This window comes from Atheta coriaria, unplaced genomic scaffold (assembly GCF_025399875.1).
Source record: "Atheta coriaria isolate IRGN ID8LTWV9N9 unplaced genomic scaffold, Caltech_Dcor_3.1 hic_scaffold_9_pilon, whole genome shotgun sequence".
Classification (NCBI taxonomy): Eukaryota; Metazoa; Arthropoda; class Insecta; order Coleoptera; family Staphylinidae; genus Dalotia; species Dalotia coriaria.
The window spans coordinates 7981503-7999443 of record NW_027045451.1 but is presented as its reverse complement, the minus strand read 5'-3'; the positions used below and the strand labels follow the sequence as shown (position 1 = coordinate 7999443).

The 17941-nt window shown below is 39.0% G+C and overlaps 1 protein-coding gene across 4 annotated transcripts; it reads right to left on the bottom strand.

The window, feature by feature from the left end:
* Positions 1-17792, bottom strand: cora (erythrocyte membrane protein band 4.1 like coracle). Of its 4 annotated transcripts, XM_065311036.1 has the most exons (12): positions 17497-17791; positions 11258-11420; positions 11043-11190; positions 10081-10887; positions 9872-10026; positions 9646-9732; positions 9100-9261; positions 2687-8662; positions 2366-2587; positions 2109-2216; positions 1600-1809; positions 1-1521 (listed from the first exon to the last, which is right to left on the bottom strand). In XM_065311036.1, the coding sequence occupies exons 2-12, from the start codon at positions 11402-11404 to the stop codon at positions 1306-1308; spliced, it is 8238 nt and encodes a 2745-aa protein (XP_065167108.1). In that variant the 5' UTR covers positions 11405-11420; positions 17497-17791; the 3' UTR covers positions 1-1305. The 4 variants fall into 4 exon arrangements, with proteins under 4 accessions (XP_065167108.1, XP_065167110.1, XP_065167109.1 ...); XM_065311038.1 differs by lacking the exon at positions 2109-2216 and having other exon boundaries at positions 17497-17792; XM_065311037.1 differs by lacking the exon at positions 9646-9732.
* Positions 17793-17941: the final 149 nt, after the last annotated feature.

Genomic DNA, 17941 nt, shown 5'->3' with positions numbered 1-17941 from the left:
TTCTCTTTGTAGTTCATCTGTATTCATCTTTATTTAATAATCTCGCTCTCATATATATTCATATATTAATCATTATTATCTCGTTTACAATAGAATATCTATAGAATATTTAAAATTATCGTACTCGTAGTATTATAATAATCATATAGTTGCACTGTATTTTGAACACATGTCAATTCTTCATCATGTTTACTTTAATTTACAAACATTTGCAATCTGCGCTATTTGTTCCGCGTACATTTGCATTTCTCATTGCGTCTACTCGAGATTTTCTAGTTTTTAATCTTTATGATCAATACACCCGACTACGTACATTAAACATTTATCATTTACCATCGGTTACCGCCGCTAGGGATTTACAATTGTCTCGGTAATTTATCATATTCATAAAGCATTAAATGTATCTAAGATGCAGGTTTGACAGAATTCAATTGTTTTATTAGGTGTTTTCTTGGGATGGGATCTAGTTATTCTCATCTGTTTCAATCACGTAAAGATGTTAGATTTAGAGTTCGTGGACGTTCCGCATTCGTAACATTTATTAGTTAGTTTTGATGTATAAAAATGCAAAATCTAAAGCTGCTACGCGCACAACATAGCTTCAGTTGCGTGCTGTTATTCAAATGTTTTAGACGTAATTGAAATAAAACGACAAACTCTACAACGACGAAGTAAAATATAAATAAAGCAATAAAAAGATGAAAAATACTTCAGTGAGAACGCTTGGCGTCCATTTTGTTTTATTTTATTTTTCGTGGAGAATTTAGTGTTTGTCTTAAACGTAATAAATTAATGCGACCGCACACCGAATAAAAATACTAATATATTCATTAATCAATTGAAATAAAAAGACAAATAACAAAAGTAAAGTAAAAAAATAAAATCATCAAAAGAATCGTCATCATAACCACAGATAAATAATAGTTATGATCAAAATATTGCCTCTTAATTAAATGTTTTTGCATTCCTTCGTATGTTTCTCTTAAAACAAACTTTACAAAAATAAAAAGCACACATAGAGCGCACATAGCAAAAAGCAACAATTCTTACACGTGTATTATATGCAAATGTTCAAAAAAATTAAATAATATATTTCTTATCGGCAATAATTTCATTATCGTCATCTTTATGTATTATTCCGCCTTTGTTTTTCTTTGTTTGCAGCAAACGTGATACAAAAGAGAGCTATATGCAACCTAAACGTGTAAGTTATAAATTAATTCCTCAAATGCATAAATTGCGTGTGTTGTTTTAAATATTTAAATTTAATATTCGATTTTAAATTTTGCGTCCCAATCCTAGCTCCTATTGCTCTTGTTGTTGTTGTTGTTGTTGTTGTTGCTGCTGAGCAGCTTGCTGCTGGATCTCAATCTTCTCGACTGTCATATCAGGATTCATCGCTGTCGCTTCTTGAATTGCTTCAGCCAATGCGCGGTCGTGGTCAATTGGATCACCGTCCGACTGAATAGTGATCTTTTGTTCGACGCGTGTTTCCACCACTCCATCGCGCTCCGTTTTGTACTGAAATAATACAAACCAGTTAAAATAATTCTCAACCCTACAACATAACCTTATAATTTTAGGTTCAGATAAACTAACCGTAATGGTCTCAACTGTTCGTGTCTTCGAAGAAATCGTCTGTGAACTGACGATCTCCCCAGTGGCAGAGTAGTTGCCATCCTCTGAAGTGAGATGAACTTTGCGGGCTTCTGTAGCTACAACAGGGACGTTCGTAGTACTTGTTCCGGTGATAGTTGGGTCGCCACTGTAGACGACTGTGTCGGTATGAACGATGCTCTCGGGTAGATTCTGCATAAAAATTAAGTATTGACATCTTATTTTCTTCAGAATTTGGCACAAAATTAATTAGTTATTGTTCACAAAATGGCTGCCATATTTAATAGGTTAGGATTTTTGTACTATATATTAACAAATGCACATGCGATAATCTCCATATACGAGTATAATCTGCTATTCTAGACGATACAGCACATACATGCTTAGAAGTTGGTGACTACGCCGACTGTGAAATACTTACTTTAAGCTGTATTTAAAGCAAATAATTGTTGCTGTTCGTGTAAATGCAGTGATTAGTCAAGTTGCCTTACCTTGTGGAACACGTTATCATAATACGGATGATTGGGGTCGTCTGGTGGGTCAATTGGGGTGCCGGAATCGCCTGAGCTCGTCGAGCTTATGCTGTCGCGTCTGCCTAGCTGCTTTATCAGAAAGCCAAACAAAACAAAAACGTGCCATGCAAAGGATTAATTACAAACTCTCTAAACAAAAATCATGATAAAACAATGTTTTCTTGGTTAGTCTTGATTGAATTTGTTGTTATGCAGTAAAAACAAAAAATGCGGACCTGATCACCACTGACGACCGTACTGGTCGTCTTAACTTCCTGCGTGACAGTGCGTTGTTCTTGTCTTGTGGCACTAGACGTCATCGAATGTGCCACGGTCTTTTCCTCCAACTGCTGCGTGCGTGCATTAGTGCCCAAGTCCTCGTGGGTGGTAGCCGTGCGAGTGGTTACAGCCCTCGCGGTCACAAACGGTGACTTGCCATCTTCCGACAGCGCATCAGCCTTCGGTATTACCACAACGAACACCAAAGAATAACGAGACGAAAAAGAAAAAAATTATTTACACTAATCAAACTTGCACTAATGGCTAGCATTAAATACCTTGTTAACCTGGGTAGAAACGGTTACTTCGCCGGTCCTTCCATCTTCTACGCGTTCTTCAATATTCTGTGTGACGCCATCTTTGTTTTTCGTAACAATCTGTTTCGTTGTTGTTTTCACCACCACCGGAGCGCTTTTACCCTTCACACTCAAATTCAACATGTCTTTCATGCTGTCGCTGCCGTACTGATTCACATCGTCATCACTGCTTTCATCGTCTGAACTATCCACACCCTTGGTGTAGGTCTTCATCTCCACCTTGGTATCTTTCAAGTCACTGAAATGGCTCGGATCTATCTGAGCGTAGTTCAAGATTAACTCTCCTGTGACCGGGTCACGTCGTGCTGTATCCGGATCTATATTTCCGGTTTGTGGATCAATGCGACCCCATTCAGTATGAATCTTTCCGGTGACAGGATCGATCTCTCCGGAGAGAGTAAGCACCTGTTTGACTTTTGTATTGGCGCTGCGCAGCATTGGGTCATTGGAATCAACCTGAATCACCTTTCCTGTGACTGGATCAATCATGCTGTACATGTATAGAGTTTGCGTTGAAATCTTTTGGATTTTGCCGGATTTGGGATCAATTTGACAACATTTCGGATCGATTTCTTTTACTCCTTCATTGCCTTCGTTGTGTGAGACGAGATAAATACGCACGATGATAAATTTGCCTGTTTTCGGATCGATTTTACCATATTTGGTATAAATTTCTCCAGTGGACGGATTAATTTCGCTATGCGAATACAAAGGATCACCGTTTTCATCAGCGTACGCTGTCTTATTATAAACCTGCTTATTTTCCGGATCTACAACAATGATGGTAGGATCAACCTTTGTTGATTTACTAATACTGGAGGTCTTGGGATCTTGATAACCATAAATCGTAAGCATGTAACCAGTAATTGGATCTACCTGACCAGTACTATACAAATTCTTCTTGGTGGCATCATCATGATGTACCAAAGTCCATACTTGATTGGTTTTGGGATCAATCTTCAATCTCTTAGCATCTTTCTGGTTAATAATTTCACCAGTTTCAGAAACTTCTGGTTCAGAAATCAAGATAGAAATCACTCTACCATAATTAGGATCGTGTTTGTTGGTCTTCGGATTGGTGTAGCCCTTGAAAATCATCTGCCCTGATGTAGCATCAATAATACCCTGTTTAATATCTTGTTTACCCGATTTTGGATCAACAAAAGTTAAGGTGGCTTTAACAGGGTCAATCTGACCGTATTTAGTATCAACCGTATTATTGTATGGGTTGTATAAACCGGATGAAACGTCTGGAACAATGTGTTTAACATCAATTGTGTTCTTCTTCGGATCTACTTTGCCCATAAACGACACAACCTGCACTTCAGGTTCAACTTCGCTGCCTATTTTGATGATTTGACCCAAGTCGTTGTTCTCAACACCCGTGCGCGGATCCAAAACTCCATGGCTGATATGAATATTACCCTCACCGTCAACCTTTAAGGGATGCGTCACGATTTTACCGGTTTGCGGGTCTGTCCTGGTAATCCTCATCAGTGTTAAGTTAATAACACCATATTTCGTCGTGATATCGCCGGTAGCGGAGTTCTTTTTCGCGTTTGTAGTCTCCATACGTCCATTTGCTTCCAGTTCACCAGTGCGCGGATCCTTACGAGCAGTAATTGTAGTAACTTCTAAGACGGGATCATTCTGACCGGCAATGCTCAACATCTGAACTAAAGACGTATCAGGTTTACCCGATTTCGGATCGGTAACACCTTCAGTAATCAACATTTGTCCAGTGTTTTCTTGTAAATTGGCAGGTTTAGCTTCAACTTTGCCGCTCTTTTGATCATTTATAATAAGTTTGTTATTCTTGGGGTCCAACAGACCATATTTAGTTTCGATTAGACCAGTTTGTGGATTGAGATATCCGGTGGACTCTTCAATATGACCCTTCTCAGCATCGGGTACACCTGTTTTGGGATCAACCTTCGTAGTGATCACGCAAATTTTGACAATTCTCTTCTTAGGTGGTGGAGGAGTTGTCGGGTCTTGTGCTTGTTTCAACCCAACAATTGAGAAAATTTGACCCACGTTAGGTTCAACTTGCCCTGTTGTAGGATCAACTATCTTGTTACCAACAGTGTAAATTTGTCCAGTTGTAGGGTGGACTCTTCCCTCAACAATCTCCTTCTGGCCAGTCGTAGGGTTCTGTGTAACGATAGATCCAGTCTTAGGATCAATCATTCCATACTTCGTTTCGATCAAACCAGTCTTCGGATCTAAAATACCAGTGAGTTGTTCTTCAGTGGCATTATCCATATCAATTTGATGAGTTTTCGGATCTTTCTTCAGAGTGATTACCATAATTTTAACAATGCGATGTCTTGGAATTGGTTGACCGGTCGCCACGGTAGTAGTAATAACTTCCTTCAAAGGAGACGCGTGCTTAACGGGTGATGGTGCCTTCACGGGAGAAGGTTGTTTAACCGGGGATGGAGCCTTTGCAGGAGAAGAAGATTGCCTCACTGGAGGAGCTGGTTTAATAGGAGTAACCACTTGCTTAACAGGAGATTGTCTGCCGACCACTTCAGTTTCAACCTCAACCAAATCAGGTTTCATTATATCCGCAACAGTTGGTTGTTGAGACGTGACAGTATCCACATTTGGATCAGTAACATGAACAGACATAGCGCGTCCGAAATGATTATCAACCTTTCCAGTTTTCGGGTTAACAAAACCTCCCTTAAAAACAATCTCCCCGTTATTAGCATCTACATGTCCCTGGCGTTGTTCAGGTTTACCTGTTTTTGGATCATTAATCAGTAACGTCTCAGCAGTTGGATTTAAAACTCCATATTTGGTGTATATCAAGTTCTTATCACTATCGTACAATCCAGTTGATGTATTGGGTGGACTTGCGTGTTTAGCATCAATAATGTTCTTCTTGGAATCAAGTTTACCGACGTAGGTAGTGATTTGTACCTCTGGATCAACTTCCTTTCCAACCTGAATTGTCTGGAGACACATAGGATCAACCTTTCCTGTAGCAGGATTTACTACTTCGCCAACTTCAATACTACCATCCTTGTTGAGTTTAACAGGTTTCTCAGTAACTCTTCCGGTCTTCGGATCTTTGAACGTCAACCTCATGAGTTTCAAGTTGACTGTACCTTGTTTGGTAACAATCTCTCCAGTATTAGGATTGACTCTACCATTGGATACCTCGGTTCTAGCGGTGGCTGGATCAAGTTTTCCGGTTGCGGGATCCTTCCTTCCACTGGTGATGGTAATTGCATAAACAGGTTCCTTCGGGTCAACCACATTCATAACCTGCGTCAAAGTAGGATCAACTTTACCAGACTTGGGATCAGCAACGTTAGAATCAATAAAGATTTGCCCTGTTGCTTCGTCCATTGAAATTGGATTAGTGACAGATTTGCCCTTAGGATCAAGTTGTTCAATTGTCTTTTTGCGGGGATCAATGTTGCCGTATTTAGTCTGAATTAACCCACTATGCGGATCAACAACTGCATCCAATTTTTCGACAGTACCTTTCTCAGTTTCAATTTTTCCGGTTTTGGGATCTTTCTTTGCGGTAATCACCAAGATTTTAACAATACGTTTTTTAGGAGCAATGACTGCTTCAGGAAGAGCAGTTCCTTTAAGTGGAGCTTTCTTCTCATTTACAACCACTACCAATTGTCCGGAATGTTCATCGCGCTCATCTGTCTTCGGATCAATTACAGGCCCAGCGAATGCAATTTGACCAGTAGTCTTATCCTGTTTACCTTGAATTGTTTCTGTTTGACCAGTTTTGGGATCGGTAATCTTTATTGTACATTTATTCGGGTCAATCAGGCCGTATTTCGAGTCAATCTCTCCGTTAGTGTTTAGAATACCAACGGATTGATCAACACTACCTTCTTCGACATTCAATTGACCAGTTTTTGGATCTTTCTTGCACGTAATAACCATAAGTTTAACAAATTCACCAGTTGGTTCACTGACTGGCTTCTGTGGTACAACAGGACTGGCCACTTTCACCGGACTGGTGGATTTCCTTCCTTGCACCGGCTGACTTGCAGGTTCTGCAATAGGAGCAGGTTTGACTTGTTTAGGTTCTTCGATCAGTTGTTTTACATCCGGATCAACATGCGATTCCTTCACATCAATTGCAATAGTACGACCAAAGTCCTTATCGACTTTTCCTGTTCTTGGATTATAGATCTGCTTAAACAGTAAATTACCAGTCTGCGGGTCTTTGGTCGCTTGTCGCACCTCCGCCTTGTTATTCTTGGGGTCATAAAACGTGAGCGTTTCGTGCACAGGGTCATAAACACCGTATTTGGTGTAAACTTTACTGCTGCTCGGGTCGTAAAGACCGCTTGACTTCTCAGTCGCGGACGTCTTCGGATCTAAGCCCTTCTTGTCGACTTTACCACAAACGGAAGTCACTTGAGCTTCAGCATCGATTTCCTTGCCGATTTGGAGAATTTGCCGCAGATTGTTATCAATTTTACCCGTTGTCGGATCAGTTACTCCTGTCAGAATGATAACATTGTTGTTTTCGTCGAGCTGGATAGGTCTCTCGGATAATTTTCCGCTCGCCGGGTCCTTGTGGATAATCACTTTCCTTTTAACATCAATGAGACCAAATTTGGTGGCAATGTTACCATTTTTAGGGTCAATGCAACCATTAGAAGTTGCTTTATGAGCTTTTGTTGGGTCAAACTGACCAGTTTTCGGGTCGATCTTAGCTGTAACTGATGTAATCGGAACAATAGTGTCTCCTTCCGCACCAAGGCGGATTATCTGACCGAGGTGCGAGTCAATCTTTCCAGTTTTTGTATCTACCACGCCATCGTTAATAATCATTTGTTCCAAGTTATCATCGAGTTCAATTGGTCTAACATCGGATTTACCTGTCTTGGGGTCTTTAACCAAGATCTTTTTGTTCATCGGATCAATAAGTCCATATTTGCATTCGATTTGTCCAGTAATAGGGTCGTAAACAGCGGTAACATGCTCAGGAGTGGATTTTTCAGCTTCAATACGGTTAGATTTCGGATCTTTCTTACCAGTGAAAACAGTAATTTTAATGATGCGTTTCTTCGGAATAATAGCAAGTGGCGTAACTGCGGGATCTTCTTTTTCGCAAAGTGAAATAACCTGACCCGATGTCGTATCACGTTGACCTGTAGCAGGATTAATAATAGCGCCTTGCGAAATGATAATTTGTTTCGAAATTGGATCAATATGACCCTGGACAACTTCTTTTTGACCATTAGCTGGGTCAGTAATAACCACTGTTCCATTGGATGGATCAATCAAGCCGTATTTAGAGTCAATTAATCCAGTGTTCAAATTTTCGTTTCCGGTAGAAATATCTAACTTCGCATTTTCCATATCCAATTTTCCAGTTTTAGGATCTTTCTTACATGTAAGAACAAACAACTTCACCGGACGCGTATTTTTACCATCAGCGATAAGTGGTACAGCAGCAACTGGTGTGGCTCCTGCCGTATTAGGATCATGTTGTTCACCCTCGATAAACGCAGCAGAATCACTTTTAGGATCTTTCTTTCCTGGTTTGCCAGCTGCAGCGGCAGCTCGTTGTGAGACTGGTGACAATTCTTTACTTTTTTCACGTAATTTCTCACCTTCACCAGGCGCATAATTGAACGCCAAACCAGTAGCTTTTTTAGTATTTGGTGATTGGGGTGAGCCAGCGTCCGAAGTTGGTGTGGTGGGTTTTTCATAACTAAATCCACGAGTGTATGGTTTTCTTGGCGTTTCGTCATCAGCCGCTTCGTAGTTGTACGGCTTAGTATATCCAGGCAATTGGGGTGAACCCATTGGAGGACCACCCCCTTCTTGCTCCTGTTGTTGTTTGCCTTCATCCTCCTTGACATCTTTCGCCTTCGCTTCCTTTTCTTTCTTGTCTTTGGGCGATTTCTCACGCTTCGAGCCGAAAGATAGAAAACCGGGACTCTATATCAAATGCAAACGTGCACAAAAATAAATTAAAACTGTCATGCAACTACTTAAAAATACTTTTTACAAGAGATCGCAATTGGCACTTATACACTGACCAACAAAACAAAACAAAACACGAATATTACGACAAACATTGCAGAATATTTAACATTATACAAATAACTAAACAAGAAATTGTTCTACGTTTAGATGGTACCGGAATTTAGAATTTACACAAGTTTATCGAGTAAACTGAAATTATGAAGAATATCAGCAAAACGCACATTCTTTCAATTTCCTGCGATAACAAGGCGCAAATTGCATGTTGCAAAAGGAAGTTGCGGCGATTTTTCTTCAAATCGAGTAACCTGACAGCATTGTGCGGAAACGAGAAAGATATGCGCATCCGGCTGATAAGAGTTGTACGAAACTTGCACGTATTGATCACCTACCTTCGACTTCTCCTTCTTGCTAGGTGATCGTTCGTGCTCGATGTTCGACTCGGTGTCGGTGCCGTTTTGGTCACCATTTTGTTGGGCGTTATTATCTTGGTTCTCTTTATCTTTTTTCTTCAACAAGCCAGCGGGTAGTACAGCGACGCCACCGATAGGTTTCTAAACAAATGCACAACAAACAAAACACAATTAGCATATAGCGGACGTAATCATAAAGCGCGCATTTGAAAAGCATTCGAAGCAGAAGCAGGAAATGCAATGTCATGAAAACAGATCACAAGAATACAAAGAGTCAGAGAAGTAAAGTGTTGTGATGCGTTCAATCTATCGATAAAGCTCATAATACATCATTACATAATTAAAATATCGTTAAAAACAACACAAAATTTTTACGATAAAAAATATCTGTAGCGTTTGTAAACTAAATAGAAGTTGTACGAATACAAAATACGAGAAATTAAAGTACAAAAATACCAAATTACATTGAATGTAAAAAAAGTACGTGAATAATTAAAGAAATGATAAAATGAAGAAAAAAAACACCTTCTGATTCTTATCGGCCACGTAATGGCCTTCCAGAGAACTAGTCGAGCTAACGGATCCGGTGCCGGCGCTACCTCTCCTCGCCAGCTAAACGTCAACGGTGTGAATGAGTGCGATAAACAAATGTTATGCAGATTTTTGTTTCGTTTTGACCAACTTATTTTGTTAAACTGTGTGAAAATCAGTTTATGTGCAGAGTGACTGAAATATAAACATAGAAGCATACCTTGTCTTTCGGTTTCTTCTCTTCTTTCTCCTTTTTGTCCTTTGCTTTCTTAGCCGGAGAACCCTCGATTTCCGGAATGTGTTCCGGTGGGTGTGACATAGTATGACGCTTGTTGGCTTCGTTATAATCATCGTCAGGTTGCACCCCACCCAACGCTACATACAATTTTAAATGTATTAAATTATTTTCATAAACATTATTTTACTTACGATCCATGCTACGGGAAGCCAGTCTTCTTCCACTTAAACTTCTTTCAAACTGCGGAGGCTGCCTTTCAATTGGTGTTTTCTTGGTCTCATAATGAGTTCTACCAGAGTATCGAAATTTCGATCCTAAACGTGGGAATAGTGATGATTTCTGCTGCGCTTCAGGAGACATCAATCTGAAGAAAGTGTGATGTTCAACACAGGTTTTCCATAATTTCTTCGCGGCGCGATGATTCGCAAGTTTAAAACCAATCGTAGACTCGAACTGTTCAAACTCGCCTGGGCGAATCTTAATGTAAAAATTATAACGCTTGTAGCTGATCTTTAGAATCTTCGGCCAAGCAAAACGATTAATACGCAGACGATCACGATAAACCAACAATCCTGAAGCGCAAACACCCAGCATAATATCAACACCCTCAGAGTCCTTTGCAGGATGTAAATCTACACCATACATCGCCAATTTTTTTGCATTTTCAAGGTAATGTAATTCTGCTTCAGCGGGCGTTTGACCTTTATGTGTCTTATGCAGTTCGATCACTTTATCGGTGAGTTCTGCATTTTGATTCGGTGCAAATTTAAAGTCCTTCAAATAAGTACGACCCATTGTATCACCATCGTAATCACCAACTTCGGATTGCACCAGAAAAGAACCCAAAAGGGCATGTGTCACAAAAGAGCAGGGTAGTTTATTATTCAAAATGTCATTGCGAATCTGCAGACAAAGATGATAACGTGTGATGTCTTCCTGCAATTGTGCTGGATCTGGCGGGTAGAATTTCACTTCGAATTTGAATCTCCAAGGTTCATCTGTAAGGCGTCAAGTAAGAAAACAAATAACAAAGAGAAGCAAACAAAAGAAAATCAAGTCAATAAATATTGATTAATGTGAAGATATGATCCTATAGCTCATAAATAAACCCAATGCCAATCAGCAATGTCAACAGGGAGTGAATGTGACTTACTTTTCATAAATTTGGAAATTCTTTTCTCCAAATCCAGCCAGTTATGGGCGTCATGTCGGTCGGAGTAAACCAAACCAAAGTAATCTCTCTCAATAAGATTGATCGCTTCACACACTTTGTTGAGAAGGTCTAGTCCTCTTGCTTTAGGCTGAAAGGCAAATATCCGTGCTAACATATGCAACCAAATTTACTTTTAACCTCATTTTAACACTTACATCAATATAGACATCCAAAACGGCACCATCCAACATGGTAATTTGTGAATGAGCATTACGTCCACTGGTTTTCGTCGGGGTTTTGCCTTTCGAAGGCGATGCATTTTCGTTTTCAGCAACCATTGTGGTATTTTTATCCTCAGGCATCACAAGCCAAAACAATCTGCAAACAACCACAGAAACAAACCATTACCAAACAAATTAGCTGTTTGCTTAGATTTACAACTATTTATCGCATGATTACATGATTACATAAAACTCACAATGAATTTAAATATGTCGATTAAAGTAAATTACTAAAGTCAATTTTCATAGCGTACAGGAACTGCGTAGGGGGAAACTAACACTGAAAATAGCTAGTAATAGCAGTGGTTCACCAGCGGGTGGTAAACTAATCACACCCGCGTGGAAAATTCGCACGAAATTGCATGGGGATTGACGTGATAGGGGTGCGTGCAAACCATCCGACACGGAGGTGCTCAGAGCGCTGCTTATCGACTCGGTTATTTTATTAGCGCCAGACATCGCGTCGCCAAGATTTTATGGAAGTTCACAGCGAGTCAAGTAAAATTCGAATACAGAAATCCAGATTACAGTCACAGTACTTATTTTTCCATTTTTTATTTTCTTTAACCCGAATGCCTTTGTTGAATGTTTAGGTATCAAGTATCGTGTGGCAACATGATACCTACAGAGTGAACTTAGTGGTAATCCTCGTGACGGGCGTATAATGATGCACTTTAAACGATGACAATATGACATGATAATAAATTCGTTCAATTTGTCGGCCGCAATTTACAAATTAGCATCGTGTGCGCAGACGAATATTAATGTAGACCGAGGTACAACAGACACAGAAACACATACACATACAACGGAAGCATTTTTCTATCAATTGATGTTCATTTATGTTGTATTTTAATCCGAAACGAATTCATCATTTAATTTTAAGTGTATACTAAGTTGTCTATATTTAAAGCTATTCAGTACATGAGAATAAAATGTGCTTCGCCAAGAACTTGCAACAAGCGAAAGTGATTTTCACGCGCATGAAAATATTTGGTGAATTTCCAGAAGTTGTGCAGCAGTTGTTTCGAATGACATCAGAGAGGCAGCAAGCCTGTACCTAGGAAGTCAAGCACACGACGCTAACCCACATCGTTTCGCCAGTGCCATGGTGCCAGTTGACACGAGGTCGTTCGCCTCGCCATTATTCTCGATCTTATGTGTTCTATATTATGTTTTATATTCTTCGTGTCGGTAGTGTGATGAGTGCATCTTTCGCGTGAAAATTGCCTGCTATATAAATATGCAGTGCCAAAAAATACGCATTGCCAAAATGGTTCGGCTTGAGTGGCAAAATAATTAATATCCGGGCTTTTCGATGATTTACGATAGCGCCCGGAAGTGAAGCCGGAAATTCATTCGCTTTTGGTATGTTTTAACGGGAAAATAATTGAATTCTCGGGGCTTTCAGCAAAAAATATAAATATACCGGGTGATAAAAAATGATTAAAAATAGGTATCCTCAAGATTATTATTATTATGAAGACATACCTACTCCCTGTTTGTGACTGAATATATTATACACATGACATGCGACATCGAAATTCACTCACGCTGATGACGCCAAAGAATGATGTAATGCGCACGATGAGAAGATTTTATGTTCATTCTGTGTAATATTTTTCCTAATAAAAAGAACGTGCATATTTCATTCGGGATTAATTCAGTATTCAAATAATAAGAAGCAGACGTCTCACACCTCAAAAATAGGCAACCAAGTGTGCATCGTGTAGTTCAATATTGTTATGACATTAGCGGCACTTTAGAAGCGATGCACCTGTTTCTCTGAAATTCCTTCAACTTGCTATTTACTACTACATCACTTTTAACTCCCCCCAGTGAACCAAGCAATGTATCACTCTTTGAGCGTGTCTTCGCGTATTTATAGATAAAATGTCATCAAAACTACGACGCATAGCACATTTAATATATTTCCAAACGATTTATTATTGTGTTTATTTTTGTATTTCAGAGATTTTTGTTTGTTCGATTTTAGCATGTCGTGTGTCGCGTGTTTGTGTGCACGTTAACGGAGTCATTTATTGTGCATTTATTTATGATTAGAAACCTAGGAGTATCGACAGGCATTGTGTGTTTGACACATGCGCGCCACACTTATACTGTTATTATGACTTCGTGCAAAATTGTACTTGATACGTGCTGGGTTCGCGCACAATGTGCAACTGTTTGCATTCGCAGTATTCATGTTTATATTTCTATAAATCAAACAATAGTAAGACGTGTTGAAATAGGCTACAATCATGGGTTTACCGTCATATTCAAAAATTTTATTATATTTGCGGGGTAAGAATGATTAATTTTAGCTACTCGACTCGATCCGACTCAAAACTACTCGTTATAAACGATTATTTCATATATTGATGCAAAATTAAATTCTTCGAGTACATCATTTTATTCATCAAATTATTATTAAAAAAATTATCAACAACTACACAAAATTTACAAATATCCCAGAACCGCTAAAATTACCATGTTTTATGTACATATATAGGAAAATTTAGGAAATTAGATTCAAAGTAGCTTTAATTTCTACAGAAATCATTAACCATTCAACTTGAGGTGTGTCCGGTGACAATTTGGGTATAGGTGCAAAAGTTGGAATTAATTCCACATAAACCCCTAAGTGCCCTTCAATTAAAGACAATAAATATTTGCGAAGGTACGCCAACAATGGGTTGTTAAGCACGCACGAGCCGGTCTGGCGCGCCGGCCGGTCGCTGCCACCTCATTGAGTCATCGATTTTCTCTTCCTTTTCCCGTCATCGTGGGTGCTTCTCATATACACAAAACAATCAGTCCTTAAATCCGACTCCATACTTAACACATATATGTATTCATTCATTGTATAAATTTGCACACTCTATCGATAGGCTCCACTCTTTATGGTGAAAATGAATCATTTCGTATTTTTTGCTTACTTTTGCATTAATTACAATTACAATGTTGATTTTATTATTCATAACATTTCTAATCTTAATTTCTAATGCATGTGGTTAGATTACGAATGCTTTCGGGAATATCTATTTATTTATAGAAATTCTGTAATTATTAAACGATTATTCAATTCTTTATTAACAAATGAATGACTAAGAATGATTCAGAATTTAATACTTGTAGAATAATATTTCTCACAGGATAAAAATAGTAAAAACAGTGTTGAGTTTTGTGTTATGTTGCATTCTCGTAAATTGCGCAATGACAAATTAATCGTAATTAAAGGTCAAGAATCAAGAGTCACCAAAAAGCAATTTTTATCAACTTAAAAACGCATTAAACTAATTTTATACTTCAAAAACAGCCCGTAATCATAAAAAAAAACTAAATATATATATTTTGTACATTAAACAAAAATGCAAGTTCCTATTTAGTACAATTTGTAATTGTTTTAAATGTATTTTAAAATGTTATAAGCTCACGACGGTGTGAAACTATTATTTCCGGTTTGTTGCTAGTGTAATGTGCGCGTCTGTCGCACGCTGTGACTGTGACATTTCAAAACAAGTCTCCGCGGTGGCCAAAGATACACACATCCGCATTTAACCCGGCTGGTTATGCATAGGAGGCGTACGACAGAAGTAGGTGAACGAAATTCCACCACAACAAAACAAAAAAAACTGGTGTCATAAAGCGCGTGCGAGCGTGCTGTTATGCAGGTAGCACTAAAATAACAAAAGACGAGCCGGGAATTTTTAGTATTCATAAAGCGCAAAATTGCATTTCCTGTGTAGTAATAATAATAAAACAAAACACAAAAAATGAAATGAAACAAAATGGCGGTGACATTTTTACGTCGCTGAAAATAGAAGTAGATATTAAAATTTAATGTGAAATTGGTTGCCAACATTCTTTTACTACCAGTGTCAATTTTCAGGCAAATAAACAACATAAATGTCGTTTCAATTTCTACGTCTACGAATGACTGAATTCTTATAAATATTTGATTGAGATTCATGAAGCCTCAGGCATCGCGGTTCGCGTTCACGGTTAACTTGTTGCTCGTTGGCTATCGTCGGTGTGTTGGTGTTGGTAGCACTGTTGTTGTTCACGGCATGCATTAGCAAACGCGTCATCTGAAAACTATGCCGGTCGGACGCTAACCAGCCATCAACATTCATATTTCAATGCTTAATGGCACGACTAACAACAACCAAACAACCGGCAACCACACGAATTACACACACCGCGCGCTAGCTCATCCAATGAACAAGCAACACTTTGAAGCTGTAACAGTAGCATCATCGTTATAAAAAAAGTAACTGGGATCGAAGTGAAGTGAAGCAAAGCAAATTGAAGAGTAGAGAGATGCAATGCGTCGGTATCATTCGGTAACCAAATTGAAAGGTCACAAAGTCGAAATGAGCATGAAACTGCTCTATAAATATAAATGCTGTAATTGAAACAATGTTATATTGGTTGCCTATATTATACCAGTGAAAATAATAGGTTAATTAAATATGTATATACATTTGCATATTTTTATTAAAACGCATTTAAACGCATAACTAAAACCCCTCGATGATATCTGTAGTAAATTTATGCAGTGACCTAAATATTAATCAACCTGCTGCGAAACTACTACGATTTTCATCTTTTTGAGGTATTACCGTAAGTAATTTTATTGGTGACCTGGTTGAAATAAAAACATATTACTCACACATGATCATCTGTGATCTGATGAAAAGTCAAATAAAGTGCGATATTGAATTAACCTAGAAATTATCGAAGAAGTGAACGATGCGACGCGCGACATTGTGACACCATGAAATCATGAGATGCACGGCGAGAAAATTGAGGACGCAATGAACGCAAAGCGTAATGCAATCTCTGTGCGAGGAAACTGTGTCAACAACTTCAACAATTCACCAAAAAAAATCAATAAATTATTATCTACAAACTCTATATTTAAGGTTAAGTTGGTTTTTGTTAAGGATAATTTTGACAATGCAATTTGTATCGCACTGTCAATGTCAAAATTAAAACATAACCAATCTTTATACAACGTGTAAACTATGTCGCAAAAAGTACACGAAACTTATCACAATAGAAATGTTTAAGAAATGATTCATATAATTAAATATAGTTGACATTTTTGTGCCGCCACGCTGGTTTTCTATTCCCATACGGTGATAGTTTATAGTAAAATCGTTCGTGCGAAGTTGAGCGGTGTCTAAAAATAGCCGCACTTTTTCCGATTAGCAGTGATCAAAGCGAAACCATCGAAGATGTGCTCGTACGATACCGGCACACGAGAAAATGGGTGAACACGTAAACACGTGAACGGGTGAACATTCTATCGATTGCAAATTCTAACATAAACTAAGTATGTATCCAAGTATTCAGAACACATAGTTTGCCCATAATATTTTATGCATATTGTTTTTTTGTTTGATTTGAGTTTGTTACAAGATTGCATGTAAAAACAAACTTGAGATTGTGGCGAATATAATAAAGCGTAGTTGAACTGAAAATCTGGTGAAAACTCGAGCACGCTGCCAGTTGTGTTATAGTTTTTCAGTTTATAAACGCGCGACACGCACGTTCCGTACTTAAAATAAAAAACAATGAGTGATTGTAACCAGTAGCAGGCAGCAACATAAAAACAAGATTGGTTGAGATTTTAAAATCACATATAATTAAATGGCACTTTAATCTCGGCACATATGAAATTTTAAGAAAATTTCGTGTGGCGCAAGCGCAATAACTAAATTATCACATCAAAATAAAAACTTTTATTTTTCTTTTGCTGAAATTTTGGTGTAACCAATGAAAACGCGTAGCGTGGTGTCGCCATGACCAAACAACCAAACAACCGTTACTACTTTGTTTTCTGCTGCAACAGAGTCAGCGGAACACACCTTGCTGTCGACCGACCGACCGAAAGCGTACGCGCACGGCATACGCGTACGCACCGCGTCCACCTTACAGGTTGTCGCTGGACTAACGCACACATGCATACACACAAACAATAACTGATACAAACCAATTCGACCCTATTTTCCATCATTTACTACTATTTTTGATTGAATCATCAAAAACAATTGAGTTACTATCGAATAACAATAATAAATAACCAACAATTGCATGTGATGTGTTCTGTTGGTATGTTGTTGGTAGGGGAGTACCGCGAGTATGAAACATATTTTGTTACTCACAGTATCAAACAGCAAGGGTTATCGTTTATCCATAGAGCGAAACGTAGTCCTAGTCCTAGTCGGTCGGGGTCGCTGGGACGACGGGCAGAGGCGCGATTTGTTTACGGGAACGGCACACACATTCGCAGCGAACTGGGATGGGCCACCATAAACAACCGCACGACCGCGCGCGTTCAACGGCAACGACGGGAGAAGGCTAGAGAGCCGCGCACTCACACACACTCGCTCGCAACACAACACGACGATGATGCCACGCACTCCGCGGCGCTAGGCAGTTGGCGTTCGACTGAATCGGCGCGCACCGCCACGGATTGACCCAAGCGCCACACAGGGCCATGCGAGTGAAACGCAAAACGCTACTATGTAATTCCAACGTTACAGCGCACAGACACACACAAATGGTTGGAAAAAGGCTTGAAAGTCTGTTATCGCTCACCTCATTCTA

What these genes read in the sequence shown, in the direction of transcription:
- cora (XM_065311036.1), bottom strand. Translation starts at nt 11,404, where the DNA reads ATGCCTGAGGATAAAAATACCACAATGGTTGCTGAAAACGAAAATGCA. An exon ending in TGGCCGATAAGAATCAGAAG is followed by an intron (nt 9,262 to 9,645) that starts GTGTTTTTTTTC and finishes GCATTTGTTTAG; the next exon opens with AAACCTATCGGTGGCGTCGC. An exon ending in TTTCTACCCAGGTTAACAAG is followed by an intron (nt 2,588 to 2,686) that starts GTATTTAATGCT and finishes GTAATACCGAAG; the next exon opens with GCTGATGCGCTGTCGGAAGA.